Genomic DNA, 24,610 nt, shown 5'->3' with positions numbered 1-24,610 from the left:
CTCTTTAGTTCGTGATAACTGTTTGGAGACTAAGAACGTTTCGACCACGTTTGTGTTATGGAGGATTGTCAGTAGTGTTTTTACAGCTGGTAGTGGTGCAACATCCTTGCTGCCCGGGCGCTGGCTGGCTCCTGGGTATATTTATCCTTGTTCTTTCACTAGAACGTACACTACCAGCTTCTTTCTCTGTCCGTCTTTTTTCTCTTTTACTTTTTACTGTCTGTCTGCTGATATATATTTTGCTTTCTCTTTTATCGCTGCTCGTTTAGAACAATCCGACAGGGGCCCCCTATTCAACACAAGATTACACTATAAACCAAGAAATATCTGTATAGTCTGTTTAAGAAGTAGCTCTCCCATATGATCCCTTTATTTTCTAGATGTCAAAAGTTTATTCAAGCGCCACCTATAGGCCGAGAAGCTAAATACCAAAAGGAAACGAATAGAAAACGTTTTGGTTATATTAAGGTATTCCATTAGTCAAAGAAAACCGTACTAGATCATTTAAATTGGGCTAGTGTCCTTTCCCTCTCATTCTTCTGAATAGTCTAAGCATAATTCAGCAATGATGTTCTTTTATGTTTTTATATTCATGTATAATTACAAATAGAATTAATAAAAAAAAAAATAGACAACCAACATTCAAAATTAGTTATCAAAAGTCATTCCAATTCCAGCATTATACAAAAATAATGTAGACATGCAGATCGGAGAGCACTTGGAAGCACATAACAAGCAAGTAAGCACACAATCATTAAAGTAAGCCATAAAAAGCTAGAAGAAGTCCATGCAAGCTTAAAGATGTACATAAAAAGTATATGAAGCACATATGATAAGCAGACAGTACACTCGTCGTATTTTTTCTTTTTTTTGGGGGGGGGGGTGGCTGGAGATGACATTGTTTACATGGCTCTCGCCTCATTGGTGGGAGGTCGTGGGGGCGTCTCCCTGTCCTCATCTATACCCGATCTTATTTTTCATCGATTATCCCTCCCTCTTCTTCTTTAAGCACTTCAGGAGTTCTTTGAGCTGTTCCCTCTGCCTTACCGTGCCATGTGGAGCCATATTTCCCGATAATCTTGTACTAAGGAGTTTGAATTGTCCCGCACTCCCTGTCAAATTTGTAAACATAGCAGACGAAAAGCAGACAACGCGCTATCTAATGCCCAAATATTCAACTAAATTAGATGCCAAGCTCCTGCTACTCTGCGATTTTTTATGTGATGTTAAATGTAGTAAATTTTAGTGTCATACAGTAGTGTAATTTTTAATATTGACGATATTACATATTATTTCATGGCGAGATATTGTCAAGACTTCGCCGTATAAACATGTTGTTTACCCATTCGTTGATACTTTTATTCATCTTGTATATATATATATATATATATATATATATATATATATATATATATATATATATATATATATATATATATATATATATATATATATATATATATATATATATATATATATATTTATATATATAAAAATATATATACACAGTGGGGTATATATACTACGAATATTCCTATAACGAACGGTTTTACCTATAAAACTGAGAATGCTATAACGAACGCAACTCCTACAACGAACGCGGATGAATACGGGACTATTTCGTTGGCGCATGAATATTGTTGTACCGCGACCCACAACAAGAGCGTCAGGCGCCATCTTTGTCCATTGTGTAGCCAGTGCACCACTGTTATTGTTGAAATTTCGTCTTTTAATGTGGAAATTCGCGTTATTTGTATAACTATTTTGTTGTACAAGTATACAATTGTAACAATGAATCGTCCAAAGCGAGTGAGAAAGCTAATAACCCTTGAAACTAAGAAAGAAATTATAAAGAAACGTGAGAATGGAAGAAGCATTGCGAAACTTAGTGATGTATGGGATGGCTAAATCGACTATATGTACGATTTTGAAGAATAAAGGGGAGTTAAAAACTGTGCAAGTGGCTAAGGGAATCTTTAGACTTAGCAAAGCAAAGTGTAATGTGATTGAAGAGATGGAAAATTTACTCTTAGTGTGGATAAAGGAGAAAGAAATGGCAGGTGGTAACATTAGTGAAGTGAGAAGGCCAGACAATTGTTTGAGGACCTTAAAGCCAAGACCCAGTGGAAGTGATAGTGATGTGCCAGTGTTTAGGGGTACCTGCATGCTGAATAACACTAAGGTAAGATAAAGTACCGTATTTTTTACATTTTCCACAGAATTTTTTCAGTGTTAAGTGGTTGTATTTGGGGGCCTGAAACGGATTAATCCTATAACGAACGAGGTTCTGGAACCAATTACGTTCGTTATAGCATACCCCACTGTATATATGTACTGTATATATATATATATATATATATATATATATATATATATATATATATATATATATATATATATATATATATATATATATATATATACAGCCATAAATGAAACGCGCACACATGTGGGTGTTGTCATGGTCGCCATAATGCTGACTCACGATACTGTCTTGAAAATGCCTCATAGTCTCTAATGACCCCGCCTCCCAACCACCATAACCTGTCGCCGCTCGAGATTCACAGTCAGATTCTTCCTCAGTGCTAGGCTAGTTTAGTGGGAGGAACTACTTGGGTGACGGAGGAAAAGGTCACCATAGTTTGCTGTAGTCCGTTACTGGCTGTAAGGAGGCCGGTTATAGCTGTGTAAACTGACAACGTTCCTCCTCCATGGGTCGCTCTGGTTTGTGTAGGAGGAACAGGACATTTGTTTCGCTGGGGGGGAGGGGAGTTTAGAGTCATAGGTGGATTCACTAGACTTGGCGGCGACAGAGTGTATAGAGTCGACGGGTGGCAGCTGGCATTGGCCATGGCAGGCCAAACGAAAAAACTCATTGTACAACTTTGTTCGGTCACTCCAAAGTAATTCCAAGATAAATCATATTTTCAGGAATTTTTTGTGATGTGATTAAGTTTTCTTTGTAAATTTCAGCTCTCGGGCCCTGTTACGTCTATTGTTGATATATTAGTTCATAAAAGTCATGTGTTATAATTTGAGGAGCACCTCTTTTTGTCTATTACCTCATTTTCTTATTTAGTTTCATATTTCCTGGTAGGAAAACTTGTTCAACTTCCTTCATGCTCAACCGTGCTGCGTTGGTTTCAAGAGGAGTGAGTCGTGAGATAGGAATCTCACCCTGGCCGTAGTAACAATCATGTGAGATCACCAATTACATCTCGCCTTCATATACAAAGGCTGTTGAAACTTGCACACAAGCTTATCTATACAGAACTGTTTATAAGATTTTGGTTTTAGTAAATATTTACATATATGATGGGACTGACGAGGTTCAGTGTTTATATATATATATATATATATATATATATATATATATATATATATATATCTGATAACCACTTCGTGTTTTTCTTCTTTCCTTGTGTTATCAGCATATACCTAGATCACGCGCACCTACAGTGATTTATTTATATATATATATATATATATATATATATATATATATATATATATATATATATATATATATATATATATATATATATATATGTATATATATATACATATACATACATACATACATACATACATATATACTGTATGTTCATGTTTTTAACGCAGGGTATTCAGCACGTCTCCTCGGTAATAGGCAGCTAGCAAGCAGGGAGGTACTACCGCTTGGGAAGATATTGGAAGCATAATGTGTTGTCTAATGGTAGACACTGCTGCCATATGGCATCACAAAAATTGTGACCAAGTCCCAGGTTGTTGATAAGACTTTCTGCCTCATTTACACACAATTGCAGGGCTCAATTGTTTCTCTTACTATTGACAACACAACATACATATATTGTTTCTCACTTTTGATCTTATTTTTCATTTTTGCGTTTCTTCATTATTATAACAGTGTTGTTATTATTATCATCAGTATTAATTTATTTTATTTCCAATTTTGTATTTATTATAATTTTTATTTACTAGGTATTATTATCATTATTAAATTTTCGCCCCCCATTGCTCCTCTATACAGTACCGTGTCCGTAAGTGTTCTTTTTGTAATCTAAATGTTCAAATCAGTCACAATGTGATTACCATTACATTTTGCAATTATAGTGAAAACTCTTTCAACTGGGTTTCTAATAGCTTGTATATCCATTGAATGATCAAGGAGGGTCACTTACAGAAGACTCGCTAACAGGATCTACAATACTGGTTTTGATTTACGTAGTAATGGCCATTCTGCACGTGGTTTCATAAGTCCTGGATCACAGTGTCAGATTTATCTACACGGTGACTCTCTCATTGAATGAAATTAAAACAGAAGATTCGGTACAGTTTTCATGCACTGGCTATAAGTATCTTGATTATTGCTTTTAATGAAATCACTGACAAGCCTTAAGTTAAAGGGCATGAAACACATTTACACTATAGTCTTTCTTTGATGGAGTGTGACCCGGGCGCTGCCAATGACACCTCTACGTGCCGCTATGAGCTGTTGCAACACTAGCTGGGCTTCGCCTTATACAGTGGCTTTATTCAGAAGGGAGGAGGATACGTGTCGAGGGTAGCACTGTATTCATTATACGAGATATATCTGTATTAAGGGTTTATACGAGTCCTAAGAGGAACATTCCTGTACTGGGGTGGGGATGACTTATGTCACTTCATCCCTTTGAGATGTATTTTTTTTTTATGTCAATAAACGTATCAAGCGACCAACTTATGGGGTGTCGAAGGTTCGCCCTCACGTCACGTTCCGTTGCCCTCCGTTAACACCATCTTCAGGTTATCTAGTTGTCAGTGTTCGTTCTCCTCGTGTGTTTCATAGTGGTTCTCTCAAGAGGCTCACCTCAGTATATCATGTGTTGTTTACGTTTCTCCATCACCACCTCCAGTACCCGGTGTTGGGTTTATTACTTCAACCTGATTCTCCAACAGTGCGAGAGTGTGTGACTTCTGCAACACAGATCTTAATTTTATTTTTTTGAGTACATCGAGTTCCCAATTCAACACACACACACACACACACACACACACACACACACACACACACACACTTCCAACTACTAATAAATATGTATCCTCTTTTCCACCACAAGAGAGACAAAAGTTTTTATACAAGCCCTTCATTTAACCTCAGCATCTTGACTGTAAGAGGTTAGTATACCCGCCTTGCGTTTTTGGTGTCCACTGTGCCCGCAGGTGGCAAAACTTGCCTTCAGATAAACTCTTACGTCATGCGGGTCAAGGGCTGCATTGGTGTTTAGTGCCTGTTTGTTGTCGTGTGGATATCTGTGAGCATTAACACTCCATCAATGGCATCGCCATTTTATTTCACCTTAAATTAACGCTAACCTAACCTAACCTAACATAGCGTAACACAACTTGAATACCAGGTAGATTTAGGGTCTTTAATTATCAGGAAAATTAATCTGGGGCCAATATTCATGTGATACTAAGAATGGTTTCAAATAATCGACATATCTATCGTGTTCCTCTAAATTATTCGCCCACCTTCGTTAAGAGACTCTCAGGTATTTCTTGTCACCGAAATCTGTGATAAAAAATCATTCCTTTTTACTGCTACAAAGGTAAATAATTACTTCTCCTTATTTGTGAAATATGATTAATATACTAAAACGACATAAACTATACAAGTTCCCAAGACTAGACTAAGGGCAGAGCATCATGTTACACAGACACTACAATAAGCATCCGTCTCTGTTGGACTTTCTCTCTCACATGTGTACTCAGGGGCTCCTGGCAAGGAAACTATCCCTCAATATGGTTTGAGCTGTACATAACGATTCCTTACCGTACGGATAAAACATTACACTAAAATAAGGGTATTATATACAAGGAGGCTCATGAGACGTTTTATCGAGAACAATAGACTGTATTTATTGTATTCTTGGTAAAGCCAACCTGTACAGTACGCTAGCGCTTGGGCACTCAAATAATTTTTTTTTTTTTATAATAACACTTGCTCCTTTTTTTAAATAACTTAATGAATACTAAGTGGGATCTTGTCGACGCCTCCGACAGCCCTAACGTGAACTGCTGCATCTTCTCTTGCATCTCCATGCTTGCTTTGATAAATGCTTCCCCCTCAAGACTAAGTCAGTGAAAAGTGTATCCATTTCCAAACCTTATATTACAAGCGAAATTAAGATAATGATCAAAGAAAAACACAAACTCCAAAGGAAATTTGCAAACAGACCCATAACTTTCGGCGATGCTTCCCGAAATATCAGAAATAGAGTAACTCAAGCAGTTAGAAGTGCCACACGTAGCTATTACACAAATGAGCATCAGGCGACAGTAGGAAAACCTGGAATATCATAAATTCTATTCAGAACAGGAACACTCAGCCTTCGGTCCTCCACTCAGCTTTTACGATAAACGATTCAGTTGTAACGGAACCATTCCTCATTACCAACCACTTCAATGAATATTTTATCAATGTTGGCAAAAATCTTGCAGAGAGCATCCCTGATCACCATGAGGAATTTAGAGCCTACCTGCAAAACAGACAGCAAAATGAGCTGTTCTTATCCCCTGTCACAGCAGATGAATTACTGGCCATCATAAAAATGTCCAAAGATGCAGCAGCAGACGAAGACAATATACCAATGAGCATCATTAAGAAAGTAGCCCACTTATTACGACCTGTTCTCCACATTTGTAACTCCTCCTTCACTAGTGGTGTCTTTCCTGATAAGCTGAAAATTGCTATAGTTCACCCAGCATATAAAAAATCTGGGGACAAAGGTCTCTTCAAGAATTACCACCCCATATCAGTCCTCCCAGCCTTGAGTAAGATACTGGAGAAGCTAGCATGTAGTAGACTAAATTCCTTCTGCAATGCCAATAACATCTTTACAGACTCCCAGTTTGGATTTAGAGCTAGAAGGTCGACTGAGAGTGCTCTGCTATCCTTTACTAATGACCTCTTAAATTCCTTTGATGACAGTCAGTTCACAGTCGATATATTCTTGGACCTCTCTAAGGCCTTCGATACTGTCGACCATACCATCCTCCTTTCAAAGCTTGAACATTACGGCGTTAGGGGCCTGTCCCACAATTGGTTTACCTCATATCTGTCCAACAGGATGCAGTATGTCTGCTATAATAATCGCCAATCTGACTCTTCGCCAATCTTGTATGGTGTCCACAAGGTTCCATTTTCGGTCCAGTACTGTTTTTGTTGTAAACTCACGCGCCATAGTTTCCATGCACCCTCTACCCCTACTCCTGGCTCGAGGGAAGTCGTAGTCAGGGCTGCAAACCAAACGGTCCCTCTTGTATTATGAAGTTAAGTATAGTGATGGTAAAGAAGTGTTGTGGGTCATTAAAAAACCTGTATCGTGCATATATTCTCTCAAATATTACATCATGAACTGCTATTCGTACAATCCAGCGAAGCTTCGAGCTACCACATTGCACCACTGAACGATGGGTGGGAGGAAGTGAGGGAGGGGGGGGGGACATTCAGTATGAAGCCAAGGCTACGACTTCCATCGAGTCAGAGGTAAAGGATGCATCGAAACTATGGCGCGTGAGTGTACATAAACGATATAGTCCACGCCGGCACACTCATAAAATACGACTTATTTAACTTATTTGCAGACGATAAGAATCTCTATGCCAGTAACTCAGATCTCCATTCCTTGATGAGAACTATGAACACTGAATTGACTAAAGTCAGGACGTGGGTAATACGTAATAAACAATCTTTCACAGAAGGAGAAACTTAACCCCAGAATTGGACCTCCTGTACCTTGGTAATACAGTCCTCAAACGCGAACACAACACTAAATTCCTCGGAGTTATTGTTTATGAGAAACTTAACTGGAGAAACCACATACAATGATACAAGCCATTCACAGTAAAGTCAATAAACAGTGCGGTTTCATGAATCACATTCGACAGTCACTCACTCTCACAGCAATGAAAGAAATCTATCATGGTCTTGTTTACCAACACACTATGGGGGGCCTCTGGCTCTTCAAAACCACAATCCCTGTTTACTGCACAAAAGAGACTTATACGGACAATGACCTACTTGAAAAAACAGATCACACAAACGAAAAATTTGCTAAATTGAAAATGTTAATATTCGTGGATATTAACACCAACTGCTGTGCCCTCTTTGTTTACAAATCTGTCAATCACTTGCTTGACAATAATTATTTCCAGTTTTGAAATAATCAAAGATACAACTTAAGGCACCCAGAGCTACTTAGACCACCCCACATGCGCTCCTCTCAGTCCCAGACCTCCATAAAATATCACGGTGTCAAGGTGTGGAACAACTTACCCCCACCCGTCAGAGGAAAGACTACGCTCCCTTCCTTTAAATCATCGCTTAAAAAATATCTATTGTCTAAGTATTAATATTTGTTGTAATACCTACTATATATACCTGCTTGTATTGTACCATCAATACCGTTTTGTCAGAAATGATCATGTAAATAGATAAGAAATTACCATTGCAATAAATATATTTGCCAACTACAGTAGCCATAATCCTGACAGCTCTGTCATCTTGTTCAACCTTAATACCGTACAACCCATGTTGTACTGCTCCCCCATTATATTTACGTTTTTCAGTTCCACTGTAATTTACTGTATGTTTATACTTATAATATAAATAAAAAAAAATAAAAAAATTAATACAAAAAAATGTCCAAGTGATAACCGTGGTAACATTATGAGATGTTCTTATTGCCACCATGCTATTGTACTATTCCAGATGATACTAAATGTTACATAATACTTCCTTGGGATAAATTTACAGTTAATATTGTTATTATTATCCACACTGTAACTGTGTTTTTCTGGCTAAATAAACTGTTTCAAATCAACATACAACTATCAAATAACATTTTATCCTTTGTAAATAAACTCTGAATAGAAATACATCCGATAGCGCAGGAGTTCTGCCAACACTTGAGACAGGAAACAGTAGAACTTTAAGAGGGACAGAAGATAGTAGAGTGTGAGAACGGAGGGAGGGGAGAGTGTCAGAGAGGGAAGGGGGGGTACAGCTCCCTCGGGCACAGCAGCGGGTCTGGGGATTACCAAAGGAAGAGAGAAAGCCGGAGCCACAGGAAGATGACGCAGTCCTCATGAAAACGTTATCCGACAATAAAAAAAAAGAGAAGAGGGAGAGAAGACGAAGAAACAATAGACATAAGGTAGAGATGAGACAGATAAGGAGATACCAGGAAGGAGATAGGAAGGGAGGGTCACAGGTACACTGTCACTCGAGCTTCCGGTAGATTTTTGCAACTTTCCAATGATGATAACAAACGTGATTTTTTTTAATTAATATACAAATATGTTTTTATAATTACAAATCGAAATTTTGTCTAAATGTTTAACGTCTACATATTTCTTTTTAATATTTCACAAGAGAAGGGTTACGAGGAAAAGTTGAGCGTGAACGTTATTGGCTGTTGAGAAGGAACGTTGTGTGTAAATAAACAGAACGCTCACTATCCGGTGGTGCCTGCGTCTTCCATCTCACTTTGACCTTTACTCTTCTGTCTTGTGAAATATAAAGGCAAGCATGAACTTAGCGTGCTTCCCTGTTGGGCGCTGTAAACGCTCCTGCGCTTCACCTTACACAAGGATGTAGGGGGGTGCCCAATAAATAAAGAAAAAACAAAACAAAAGAACTTAAATACTTAAAATCAAAATTACTGAATCACGTACATGTGGGCTACACACGTATGTTTCCACACACACACACACTTTTGCGATAACAAGTCATGATGAAAGCAAAGAAAACCTAAAGGAAACACCATGAGGGCGAAGTAAATTAATTCTTGGAACACGTATAAAGGTTGTTGTTCCGCGACATACCAAGAAGAGAACACCGGCATTATGCTTTCTGTCCAACCTTTTCTTCACCCCTGTCCGTCCGTCCGTCCGTCCGTCCGTGCATTCGGCAGTTAAAAAGATAACTCAAAGAAAGGAAGATTAGTTATAATGAAACGTGGTATATGGATATGATATACAAACACTCTGGTCGAGTTCAATAATCTGCTCTATCTGTCAGTTCTGCCAGGGGGTTTAAGGCTGTTGAACTTTGTTGTGGTGCGGTGGGAAACTTGTTCACCTTGAGGGACTACTTTGCTCCTTTTGTTTCACTCACTTGTGTTGTTCTAGAAATAATCGCACATTTAGTAATACTAAAATAAACACTGCCGAAAAAGCAAATCGTCATAGTTTGAATAATCGGGCAAAACTCAGGGAGTACATTGGTTTAGTTAATACCTGGAGTCTGTGTGTACGAGTATGTCTGCTTCCTTCTTGTCTATTCCTCTATTCGGTTGCACCTTTATTGTATTTATAATTATTTACAGTCAACGAGGAGAATTAGATCTATTCTCAATCATCTGATTTAATTTTGTTTCTTTAAACATGTATAAACATCCATGAAAAGAGGTACTGTATATCCCTGTCAGGTAAATAAAGAGACAAACAGACACGATTCATGTCTGAGTCTTACAGGTACAGGCAGTAGTGATGATAGTCACAGGGTCTCACACACCAGGCAGCACGAGTCGGTGACCTAGTGACCTTGAGACAAGGTGACCGCCAGCACACCTTCCCAGGCAGATGATCATCTTATTTCCACCGCGAGAACCTTCAATCTGGCTCGAGTTACAGTAGTCACTTGTGTAATTCCTTAGGGCTGCTAATACTGGACAGTAGGTTAAAAAAATAGTATATCATGTATAAAGACCCCAGATAAAGCAATTTTCTCCTTGTCGGATGTTGTCCTCTCAAACATACCTGAGGCAAACATCATCTCGATGGGTTTATCACAAGGAGCTTATTTGCTGCCCTTTTGGGACGCTGGTATAGTTGATCGAGATGGGAAGCATTCCACTGGGTGACAATTCATTGAAACTTGGACTATTGACTTCTGTAGTACTCTTGGCGTATTCTGGGTGTATCCTCCCTATCAGTTCACTGGTTGGTAACTTGGTCCGCGGTAGAATAGGAATACCGGTAAGACGATCTCTGAAGTTAAATGGATACTCATTCCTCCCAGACTGACCTGGTTGATTGTAAGTTCCCGTTCAGAGTCGTTCATGGAGAGATTTACGGGTTTTGTCAAAACATATATATATATATATATATATATATATATATATATATATATATATATATATATATATATATATATATATATATATATATATATATATATATATATATATATATATATATATATATATATATATATATATATATATATATATATATATATATATATATATATATATATCATAAAAAAACGAGTTCAACTTTAGCCAACATCTGTGAAAGACAAAGATTACTCACGTCCAACTCTCTCCTAGGTAACCCGCCAAACTGTGACGTCATAGGGCCCCTGAAGGCAACAGAAGGGTTTCCCCAAGATGTTCACTTACTGAGCGTATTGTAAACATTACCTCGGCCTCATGAAGCAAGAGGAAGAACACGCCTGATACTTAAGTTTCCTTATATTTCCCCTGAGGTAATGGCGGCTTGCATCATCACACACACGCTGTCCACAACATCCTCTTACCAATAATTTTTCCTTCCAGTGTACTAACCATAAATTGAAATAAGATGTTTAATTATACAATTTGTTATTTATATACTACATGTGCACCCATTTGGTCATGTAAATTGTAAGCAAAATAATAAACAGGTAAATAACAAACTAATATCTTTAATTCCAATCTTTCAGTTGCTGGTAAATACAGTGGAGCAAAAAATATAAGGTGAGAGGTCAAGGCGGAAACATTCATATATGATTTTTTTCCCGACATTCTTCTTGTTGACCATGTTTAGGTTAGGTATTACACAGCTACATGTGACACTGCGATACAATTAGGAACAGACAGACTTGTTTTGTTTTTATGCCAAGCAACATGTGAACTAATGTTGTGTTGTGGTTCTTTACAACTTCAGAGTTATTTCTTCGTGGGAAATATTAAGTTTGCTGTTAACACACACACATACACACACACACACACACACACACCCAAACACACACACATCAAACATACACACACACACACCAAACATATACACACACCCACCCACACACACACACCCACACACACACACACACACACACACACAACACACACACACACACACGCACAGACGCGCGCACACACACACAGAAATTAGCATATTAATGACTAGGTAAAATAACGTTGCTACTTGTACAGTTCTACTACGGCGACTTTTGGAGGGAGTTTGGTGACGTTACGGGGTGGTGATGGAGGAGCCACGAAAACTACGTTGAAGGGGTTGATAAAATAAATGTCACGGGACAACAACAAAATGTAACGTCACGAGGGACGTCAGTGAAGTTATGGGTCTACGTAATATGACGTCACTTGCCAACAAAACGTTTCACCCCGAGATAACACTAACACTAATATAATAACACCCCAAGATAATAACACTGTAAATAGCATTAACACTTTAAATTAATAATAATGTAAGATATCAATAACACCCTAAGATAACAATAATACCCTAAAGTATAAACAGTAACACCATAAGATAACAATAACACCCTAAAGTATAAATAACCCCCCTAAGATAACAATAACACCCTAAAGTAATAATAACACCCTAAGATGATAACACGCTAGGATAATAACATCCTTAAGTAGCAAAAACACCGTGGCAGAAAATGTGCAATCGAGTACTTGGCAACTTTTCGGATACGTCAACAAATACCAGATAGCCCCCTCGACTCCGCCATCTTGGTGATACTCAAATGTTTAATTTTATCGGAATCACACCAAATTCAGTCGTGCTCGTGTGTCGTGAGAGTATAGTTTAAATGTGCTGTGCGTAATCGACTCTATGGGTTTTAAAATCTGTTCTGAAGTGTAAGAATTAAAGGTCTGGTGAGTTTAATGACTTTAAAGAATGATTTAAATGGCGTTTGTTTACGTTTGCCAAGAGATGGAAGATACAGTAGTTTGTGGGGTTCTTTTTACTATTCTGTCGTGTTTTGGCAGGTCTGTGACGTACTGTAATATTATTTTTAGTTTAACAATATTTCAGGTAGACTTTAAATTCTTTGTATAGTGTCTTATCTTGAACAGTACAGTTATCTTATGTGACGACGATTGTGAAGATTTTTGCTGTGGTCAAAACGCTTTGCCAGGTGAAATGAATCTCTTTAGTAAAACTTTTATTTAAACCCAGTGTCGAAGTAAACTGTAAATACACTGATTATACGGAGAAAACATGGACATAATGTGTTGATGAAAAACTATGCCATGTAGAATAATTAAGAAAATAAAGGAGATGCCTAGGATCAACTATTGGCTACGACGTCAACTCCTTCATATGACAGCGCACGACGCGAAGCAGTTAAATCAAACCTAACCTAACCACAATGTATATTAAGATTAATGTACCGTATATTAATATGAAACCATTTAATGCCGTGGCCTTTACAGTAGCGTTGTATTAAAAAAAATAGACTATAGTCTTTCGTAACTTCACGCTCGTTAATTTTCCCGTATTACTCTGAATATGCAATTTGTAATTCGGCGTATCGGTGGAGATTCTCTCAAAGAAACACGACTTGGAATAGTGATCTTCATAAAACAAAAGGATATTCAGACAACGTGCAATAAGACATTGCCAGTGAGGCTGAAGTAATGGTGACAAGTCCCCTGGACCCACGCTCCCGTCGTGACTTCGGGGATGGTGAGTAGGAATATGTATGTAAAGAGAAGCTAATGACAGATTTATATATTGAAAGAGAAGCTAATGACAAATTCCTGGTGTGTACACGAGATCAAGGTGGCTCATAGCAGCCCATCCACAACAGAAAACTGAATGAACTATCTGGATTTAAAACCACCATCTAGGAAACTTGAATTAAATATCAAACGTCTCTGTCATTAGCCTCCGAGTCTTTGAATAGGTAAATTATAATGATGTTTGCATAACTGTCATAGTGGGCGAATTAATGTCGTTATAACAGTGTTCACAACTCCTTGATCGTACTTGACATCTTGCTCTAGGCGGGGTATTTTTAATTTATTTGTTATTGATAGGCTTAACCTATTCCTATATAGATGACGAGAAGGAAATATCAATCGGTTAAAACAGGTGTGCATATACAGGACTGATACCGTATTATTAACAACGAATAATAGCATTTGAGTCCTACTGCGTTGTTTAACAGCGAGACAAGGGAAAAGCCTAGTAATGTTTTGACGCAAAAAGTAATTTCGTCATATTCCAAGTTCCTTCCGTCAAATAGATGCTTGTCACTGGGAACATGGACGAAATAAATTGCGCGTAATTCCCGGGGTTTCAAAGTTCAAGGCTGGTGCTGCAGGTTATGTTATAATGATGCAGGCGTGGAGCAGATGACTTTTGCAAGCCCGCCAGGTATACCCAGTACCGCATCTCTTAAAGCCAGTGTGAGTGTACTGTATCACCTCTATGAGGTACAGTGTACGGCGTGTAACGAAAGTTAGCTCACTCTTATACTCGTTGCATTAGAGAGGTTAACGATTAAGACACCTGGTATTTGTGATTATTTTGTTATCATTATTACTTATTGTGTAAGAGATTTAATTACGTTAATTGATGACGCATTCCAGTACAAATTATAGAGTGATTGACACCACACCATGTTCGAATTTTCTAAAACTGTGTGTCGCAGCATTTCCACCCACCCTCCCCCCCCGCCAAAAAAACAACCAAACAATACAGTAATGGTAAGAACATTGGCTACATATTGTTTGAACATATCAGTCAAAGTAATCATACATCATTCAAAAACACAAATTCTAGATATAATAAAAATGTATGGTAGTTTTGTGGATGTTAAACGCGAATGTTCTATTGGTTGTGATGTTATAGATTGGTAAGTACATATACAAATTGTGTTTTTTTGGTTTAAATAATTTTTTAAATGAAAATATTGAAAATACCTTAAACTTATTGAGTTTTCCCGGTAGTATTAACAAAATTCACATGTAAAAACTTATTTTACTCATAAATACAAAACTATTTCCAAGTTATATCTGATTCATAGAAAGTTGAAGCTTATTCTAACTTGAAGGGAAAAAAATGCCCTGTGGTGGGGAGGCAAAACCCCCGAAAACATATAAATCTTAACTTTTTTACCTTTTAAGTTTAGGTAATTTTTATAGATAGGCATTTGTATTCTGTCAAAGTCTATTAAAGATTCAATTTTAATTATTCTCCTAGGTTAATTAGCTGCTGAGATATTACACACTGAATTTTAGCACTTATGTGACCTCCCAAAATAGAGGGGTTGCAATTTTTTTAACAAGTGAGACTCATTGAGCTAACAATTCCGATTTTTTTTTGGTACAGATTCCACAAAGTGTACCAAGTTTCCGAAAAAAAACCCCAAATGGTGTTGTGGACAATTTATTTATTTATCTTCTTGCATAATTTGTCCTGAATGAGGCTGATGCAGGTACAGTATATCGAGATAGTTACATGACACGGAAACAAAAAATACAGATTAGTTTATACTTTTGTTGATGAACAGATAGATAAATTGATAGATCGATTGATATTTTTATTCAGTAAAATCGTTATGCAAGTTCACTTTGTTTCAGCTTGTACTGTATTGTGCATAGACAGTGCAGGCGTACAAAAAACTGACTTTGTTGTGCTCAAGGAGAGCACATCAGAGTCATGATAAACTTATGTAAAGTAGGGTCCTGTAACTGAGCCGAGGGACTAACCTGTAACAATAAATATATACAATAAATAGACTTGTAAGTTTGTGGCTAAATGTAACCGTTGGATCTTGGCGAAATGAGGTGAAGGTAGTGAATATATGTATGTATGTGTGTGTGTGTTTGTTTGTTAACGTGCACATGCATGTGTGTGCCTGTGTGATAACGTATACTGTATATGTTTTGTGTCTGCCTGTGTGAGTGTTTGAACCATTTATCGAGTTTATGTTCGGCCATACTAATGGTAGACTCCATTATTGTTTGTGGAGTATGCGTGCTGTATAGTTGTGTAACTTTGCAAATTGACTTTTAGTTTGCATCTCTGATTACTGTTCACCCTAGCCAGAAGAGAGAGGACAAGGGTATATAGTAACTTGAATGTTTCACTAATTTGGTGCAAATGGTGCACCGTATAATGCTGGATGATGTATACTGGTGATTAAGTTGGTTCTCCGTCCATACAGCACTGTACGTACAAGAAATGTCCTATAAGGAAATATAACTCCCGAAGAATAGTGTGATGCCAATTAATCCCGTTCTAGTTACTCGTTCTGGCATAAGGTGGCGCCACTGTCACCACCTGTCCGCTTTGTTTACAGCTTTACATCTTGGAATCTTCGGAATAATAATTTCGCTTTTATTTTTTTCTTCACAATGGAACGCAGTTTTGTAAAATGGTAACAAAGCGAATGATGGCTGATAAAAGAGTTTTTAATGATTCGGGAATAATTTACGGATTTAAAATCGGATGTCGAAGTGAATAGCTGAAATCTGTATCGAATAGAAATTGTGTATTGAAATAACATCCATACATCATATTACCTCTTTACTGAATAAGCAACAAATATTTTTCATATTCACCGGCTCGATGGACGATCACTAATCGGCTCATTTCCCTTTAGGGCGGTCGGTGACGTCTCTGTTAGGGTGCTCCCACACTAGCAGTTAGTTAGAATTTATAATAACATTAATTGCTATTTATGTTCTGGAGAGATTATATTTTTTTTAGAACCAAGGAAAAAAAAGTAAAACATTAAATATTTCCGTTTAATGCCCATTCGATCGTTACTTATTTATAAGTTTCATAAAACACCTATCAGTATATTTTCTAGTAATAGTCTTTACAGTTATTATAGTTCAATTAAACTATATTACAGAAATTTTTCTATGATGTTCACGAATACCTGTTCTTTGAGGCTCAAGAAATGTAGCTCATTAAAAAGTAATAGTTTGCTCTCAATTCATAGGAGTTTTCTTTGGAAGGTTCATCGTTCTGTCATCAGGTAGCGCCACGGTTTCGTTATAGCAACGCAGTCAGAAATAATGATTTAAGAGCTACACTTCCTTATCCAATATTCCTATAGGTTAAGGGAGGGGCAGGATACATCGCTTTCAGTTTATTCTTATTTATATGTAAATTAGTGCACAAACATCTGGATTTTGGTTTGTGTTTGTTTGGAAAATTTTACAATGAGTTTTATTGTTTGTGATCGTATAAATATAGGAGCATTTATTTTACTCTATTTTATGAAAATCAAGAAGAGGCGCTTGTCACCTCGCACTCTAAAATTTACATAAATATGACCAACGATTGTATGACAAATATACAAAAGGATTTTCGATCTCTTAACCCAGTACAATATGAAGAGAAGGTAGTAGCACAATTACAATAGTTTGTGCTTTAATTTCAGCGCGAGACTAAGTTTTCTGTGAAGGGTTTGTCGGAGTAGGAGGGTATACTATAAAATGTTAGTGTGCTGTAAGATAACTGAACCTTAATTCGTTTAACAGGAAAAAAATTGATATTTCTGATCGAATAATACTATATCTTCAATTATATAAACAGGATTTATAGAAGCGAAAAACTAAAAATGTGCTAACGAGACTTTTCAGCGACTACTGTAAGCGCATGTTAACTACTACTAAATGCTTATAACGTTATAACATAATACACAAGTAGGTGAATATTTTTATATGCACCACAATCAACAGTAAAGTGCGAATATTGCTGTTGACGGTATTTTTCTTATGTACTGTAAGTGGAACAATCGATTTTCACCTAATGCTTTATACAGAAGTGTGTTAAGATATTTTTGGTGGGGCAAAGACCCAAATTTTCCTACAAATGGGCGTGACAGAGTTACTGTTTCCTAATCATCTTTCTTAACCATGACGACAATTTACAGGCAATACAGAAAATATATTTAATATATCAAAATGTTATACAAAGGCATAACAAAGAACACTACTACTGAATGAAAGAAAATTATTCACAAGATAAAACACACTGGATTATGTGTAACAATTAACTAGAATTTTTTTTTTTTAATATAACTCTTCAAAGTTGTGTTCCACTATCTCGATGAAGAAACCTCCTTTCACGTTCAGTTCCTCGCGACATCTCGTCGTTGGAGTATCGTTAACTTTTGTCAACTTTTTAATTACTCGTCGATTTTTTCATGAATCGTCGGCATTGTCGTTGGCTTTTTTGTCAAACGGTACAGACCGTCTGCACTGACGACTCGTACGACAACTTACTGGAGTCAAATCGTGATCTATAAGTGATACTACAATAAATAAACAAAAATAAACTAATTTTTACTTAAAAATAAAGCTACATTTATTATGAGGTAATTATTACTCTTCCCAAGATTACTCATTATGTATAATTTCGTGATTTTAAAAAGGTGGGAAAAGGTCATTTGTTGTTTATATTTTGACCACGTGGGACTATCAACAACATGACTGAGCCAACAGATAAAATAATTTCCGAAGTATGGACACGCCTCTCGAGGAGTTCTTGGTGGACCAGATAAGGCAGCGCCGCTGTCTCCGGGATCACCAGGTCTCTTCATACACCAAAAATGGCGTAGAATTGCTGCGCTTTCTTCGTCAGTTGGATCCATCTTGTTTGATGACAGTTGTCGAATGAGGGAAACTGACGAGTTGTTTCTAAACGCATGTGTGACTGTGTACAACAAAGGTTTGTCGATTTTCTGAAAGATGACAAAAAAAAACCGACAAAAGAATGCCGGTGTGACGCCTTCTTCATTGTCATCAATGAGAGTTGTTGGCGCGATGCATTTTGCATCTAAAGTACACCAGATGGACACACTCAACCACGACGTGTGGTAAGGACTCGCCGACCCGACAATTTTGATACCACCCTCTTCGCAGGGATGATAAACTGGATCATTATAGGCAGTAGGCCTTTCACTCATCATATTTACCGATAGAGGGAAAATTATCAGATAAACATTTTCTGAGGCTTCGTAGACTCCCCCTCCCCGGCACATCCTGTAGCTATTATGCCGTGTATATATATATATATATATATATATATATATATATATATATATATATATATATATATATATATATATATATATATATATATATATATATATATATATATATATATATAAATATATATATAGAATTAAAACTTGGTAGAAGAAAAGCATTATATTTATTTGGCGGATAGTAGTCCATTTTGTTTACTTTTCGTTTAATTTTATATTTATAGGACTATGCAGTCTTGAATGAATATTTAAATGACAATTGGCCACAACTTTGTCAGTACAGTTTGTATATAAAGTAAATAAAGAAGACTCGGGTGAGGGTGTGTCTAGCAGTCATGAACAATTAGTAAGTTGATAAGGCAGAGGTCTTGGGATTATGGTTGAGGGGTTGTTGATAGTCTTGTGGTTAGTAAATAGTTATTATAATCCATCAGTAATTCATTGTGTGTATATATATATATATATATATATATATATATATATATATATATATATATATATATATATATATATATATATATATATATATATATATATATATATCGCCATTATATTTAGTATGGTCTGTCTGAGACCAGGCCTCGAACTAATAGCACACACCACACAGAAGAAAACATTGAACTAGAAACTTTTTTTTTAAACTAGTAACTATAGAAGCGTGTACGGCAGTTGGGAGAGAAGTATAAAGGGAGAAGGAATGTTAATGCTAGCGTCTCGTAAACACGAAGTTTAGTAATGGAGAATTTGATCAGATTCCTTCATATTTGTCTGTAATGTTATACACGTTATATAACATGTAAGATTTTGAATAAAAATCTTATTATATGCCAATCTGGGTCCGTATATCTTATTATTTATTTTTATCTTGACGCGTTGTAAACATTCCTCTGTTAAGTCTCAAAAGTTAGAATCTTCAACACCAGCTGATATTATGAGTTTAAAGCTTAGCAAGTGTGTGACTTACCTGTACAGCAGACTTGAAGGAGGGTAAGGTCATGCCCTGGGTGGGGTCAGTGCGACGCCTCGCTCTCCTGACTGACGGTGGCCTAGTCCCATTACCGTCACCCGCGTGTATAGATCTTCTCTTCTGTTGCCAGGAAAGTAACTCGTCCGCCGCCATGGCCGCCGGGAGAGAAACCTGTGAAGCTTTCCTTCCTCTCAGCGGCGGCGATGGCGGGACGACGCGTGCAGCTGGAGTGAAGCCGTAAGATATGGAGGCAGCCTTACCGCTATAGAATTGCTCCTCCTGGGCTGCCTTTGTTCTTGCGGGCTGCTGTATGCGTGAGTCTTGGAGGGGCTCGTGGGACAACAATTGAAGTTTTTTTTTTACTGACTCCATGGTGTCGTCACTCGGTACCACTGTAGGCAGGGACTGAAGGGAATTCTGCTTTTTGTTACGTGGGCTCGGTATGGGCGCTCTCTTGTTGATCCACTCAGGAATTGGTTGAGACTCTAGAGAGGTGGTGTGTGAGGGGGTGTCAGTGAGGGAAGGTGGAGAAGGGGTTACGGTTTGACGTAAGGAAGTATCACTTGGTGTTCTTTGTCCCTTCTTGGTACGAGGACTGGGCCTTGGTGGAGCCCCCTTTGTCTCGCTGATCTCCCAATAAATGGGCTCCGAGTCATTTCCTCCGTAGTAGTTACTCCCGGGTCCTGCATACCCAGAATCTGAAGAAAATCTCTCCGTCTCTACCACATGAACTCTCTTACTTGGAGCTTTCCGTCTGGGGAAGGTGGCCATCTGCGTGCTTTCAATGGGTTTCACTGGTGTACTTTTAATATAATTTTTGTTAATTTCGGCATTTCCACTTACAACTGGGGTCTCAGTGTTAGGTTTTGTTGCAAGAGGAGAAGTTGTTGTGGTGAGGGTGGCAGTGCCTGTTGAGTACCCATATCTTCCTTTTTTGCTTCTCGGGCTGGGCTTGGGAGGCACTTGGTTGTCCATCGAATGAATACGTTCCAGATGTAATTTTGGAACCTCTGGAGGAATTGAGTTATTACTCTGGGGTGCTACGTGACTTGATGGAGCTGCTACTGATCTGGAAGTTACTGATGACTGGGAAGGAACAGAAGATAATTGTGAAGAACTGGATTCATTTGGTGGTGTGCGTGTCTCTCTGCTTTCAGTATTCATGTTATACCTATCGTCTTTGTTTCGCTTTTGAGATTTGTTCACTTTAGCGTAGCCGACGTCTCCCTCCGTTATTATAGATTTTCCAGTCTTAATAATCTGTTGAGGTTCGGCGAGCACACAGTTACCCGCCTTGTGTACATCGTTATTTACAACTTCTTTTACTTCAACTTCCGGTGTCGGCTTGTGGGTGGGTACAGTCTGGAGAGTTTGCAAAATTTGGGGATCATCATCGGGTAGAGAGGCGCCCTGAAGTACTTGTTGAGTAGGTGTTTGCTCCCTCTCCTCCATTTCTCTTGTGGGTGTCTGATAGTCGTCTGTGGCGCTGAGGAAACTGTAGTAATGTGTTGATGCGTCGTCGTTTTCCATAGACTTTATGGCGAGCAGCGCGTCTTTTCTTAATCTCAAGCCTCCCTCTTCCACGAACGAGGTTCCCAATCCAGGAGAAGATTCATTAGAAATGGATTTCTGATCATCAGATTCTATCACTGATATGTACTCGAGGCTATCTGGAGAATCCCTGAGAATGTTTCCTTTTGCGAATGTGTCTGGCGAGGGTAGGAAGTCGGGTATGGCTTCCTCTGTCACTGTGAATGCTGGTTCCTCTTCAGTCTTCTTTTGCTCTGGTTCTTCTGCATCTTCATCCGTAAATGGATTCCCATCGTCGTCTAGGAATGGGTTACTATTTGTGTGAACAGCTTGTTGATCACTTGTACTCTGGGAAGCTTTTTCGTTGTCTGACCGAACACTTTTGCCTACTGGTGCCTCTTCAGATGCTGATTTAGTATAGGTTCTAAAAAGATAATCTTTGTTAAACGGACTTACCCTGGCTTTCTTTTTCTTTTTATCTCCCTCTTTCTCTTCTCCGATCTCGTTCTTCCCTTTACTATTTGGCTGCTGGGAGAACAGGGAGCCAGCAAAGCTTTTGATAGATTTTGGAATGCTGGCTCCGGAAATCTTCTTTTTCTTTGGTTCCGGTTTCGAGGTATCTGCCGAGGTCTCGTTTTCAGAAGTCGACGCTATAAGGGACACTTCTTGTTCCACGAGCGATTCACTTGTCTCTTTCTTACCTTCTGCTGGAGGTGCCGTGGAATTAATTTCTTTGGCTTCAGGTGGCTTGGCAATGGGTTCATACGAAAATGTTTCTGGTTCTGAATCTTCCTCTGGTTCTCTTGTCACTATATCTGGTTCATCTTCCATTGACTTTATTTGTTCTCGAGAAGCTGAGTCTGTAATATCTCTTTCACCGGCTTCAGTTTCCGTCCAGGTGACGTCATTTAGAGTAGAGTTGTCACCGGCCTCTGTTGTGACCTGCTCTGAGACGGTATTTTCTGATTGGGTTACAGCAGCATAGTCCTCCTCCAGACTCTCCTTCCCAACTTTTTGTGTTAGGAACTCCACTCTCCTTTCGTTCACCCCCGGAGAGTCGATCACAATGTCTGGAATAGTTGTGGGTTTACAATTTGACATTGACTCCTTACTATCTTCTTGTCTCGGATCTAGTGAAGGGTGACTCGCTTCCATAGTGGGATCGAGGTCGATGGAATTACAGTTGATTCCATCTTCAGACACATCAAGGGACTCTCCATCGGCCTGTCTGGTGTCTGTGGTGTTCGCAAGAGCGTAAGGAGCTGAAGCTATATAGATGTCTGTATCTGTGTATGATGGCCGCTGTGAATCTACGATAGGCTTGATGGACAACTTTCCTCGCACGTGGAATATCTTCTTCAGACTTTCTCTGCGAGACATCTTCTCCTTTTCGTTAGCCTTTTGTTGTTTATTCTCTTTTATTTTGACATCTGCGTTATATTCTCGTCGGAGGTAACTAGCGTAGTCCCCATCTCCCTCGGTGGCATTAAGCTGGATTTCGTCCCGGGCGGACCACTTCCCGGGTGGGTCTTCGATACGATCAAGACGAATTTCAGATCTGCTCTTTGGAAGACTAGATGGATCTCTAGCTTTTTGCATCCTCATCCAACGCTCTACTCGCGGATCTGCCTCCTCATTGAAGCTCTGCACCCATTCACGAGCTTTGATTGAGCCTCTCTCCTCCCTAATGTCAGTGGTCTCCGCCCCTGTCAACTCTTCGGCTGGTCGAGGAGCCGTTTCATCAGCTGCGTCATAATATTTACTGACGCGGCATTCGTCATAATCGTCGATGTTACGAACCAGATTTTCCTTGGAACGAGTGAGCGTTCCACGGGCGTCGAACCATTGATCACTATACTCCACATCTGGTCCAATGGCTTCGACAACTCTGTCATCAGTCTCCGCATCAGAGTCAATAAATTCAAGATCGTCATTGCCGACGAGTAACCCGGGACTTGGGGAAGGGGGAGGAGGGTCGGGCGTGCTGTCACGGTCGTGTACGGTTAGCACTATGGTGGGCTGAGCCTCGTTTTGCCCACTTGACTGAGGCTCATGAATTACCTCACCACTTACCCTTCCTCCCTCCTGCCCGGGTTCTCCTGTCTCTTCGTCGCCCTCCGCCTTCAGGAGCGCCGCTTTCACCTCCTCCGCAGCTGCCGTCTCATCCTTGGGGTCAACCCTGCAAGAACAAGAAGATGGAATAATGCATCTGATGTAAACAAATAACTTAGAAAGAACAGTCTTTTGAGCAATACACCAGGGAACGTTCACATAAAGCTTATATGTTTGCCCTATACGTTCTTCTCCTTCAATGCCTTAGTCCTGCTCACTTTTGTCAAAGAACTTAAGCCCAGAAGATATCTGGTAATTAAAAGCACAATAATTTTTATGCGTGTTAAGACGATAGTCTTACAATAAAAAAAAATTCTCAGAATTCTAACCTAAACTAACCTGTACTAACCTAGCCTGACCTGACCTGACCCAATTTATAGCCTAACCTAACCTAACCTGACTTAACTTTGTCTAACCTATCATAAACTATAAGTTAATCTAACCTGATTTTTTTTTTAGGTTAAGGTGGGGAAAGGATGGAAGGCATGCTGGGGCTCAATGCACAGCCAGACATGAGGGATGGAGAAGTCACAACATATAGTCGTGGGGGGAAAGGTTGGAAAAGAAGTTTAATGAGTTAAACAGAGGGGGACGACACACCTTGTTTTACATATTACAGAGAATGTTGACTAACTAAGCTAACCTTGGATTTAGGATGATGTTACACAATGGTTACTTTGGTTGAAAATGATTAGTCTGATTTTACAATTACATGTTTATTAAAATCTTATTACTGTATTACGTTATGGACTCGTAAGGTTGTGACTTGTTAAATGTGATCTTATGTCACCTAAGTTTTAATCTAGGGTGAATCACTGTGGCGGACATACAGTAGATGGGTCGCGGAATGGGTTGTTGAAATGCGGACAGACTCCGGGGCCACCAGGCGTGGGGTCGCCCTTTGTTGATGTCTTCCCCGCGTAGGT

The 24,610-nt window shown here is 38.6% G+C and overlaps 1 protein-coding gene across 2 annotated transcripts in view; it reads right to left on the bottom strand.

Annotated features, from left to right (window-relative positions):
- Positions 1-24,610, bottom strand: part of LOC121875623 — a 111,130-nt gene that overhangs the window by 42,562 nt on the left and 43,958 nt on the right. For both annotated transcript variants that reach the window (XM_042380218.1, XM_042380219.1), the window contains exon 3: positions 20,040-23,751. In XM_042380218.1, coding sequence (XP_042236152.1) covers positions 20,040-23,751 — 3,712 coding nt within the window. The remainder of the gene's footprint in view (positions 1-20,039; positions 23,752-24,610) is intronic.

Source organism: Homarus americanus, unplaced genomic scaffold (assembly GCF_018991925.1).
Source record: "Homarus americanus isolate GMGI-L3 unplaced genomic scaffold, GMGI_Hamer_2.0 scaffold22250, whole genome shotgun sequence".
In the NCBI taxonomy this organism is placed as follows: domain Eukaryota; kingdom Metazoa; phylum Arthropoda; class Malacostraca; order Decapoda; family Nephropidae; genus Homarus; species Homarus americanus.
Note: the sequence above shows the minus strand (reverse complement) of the source record. Positions and strands in the feature narration are given on the sequence as shown.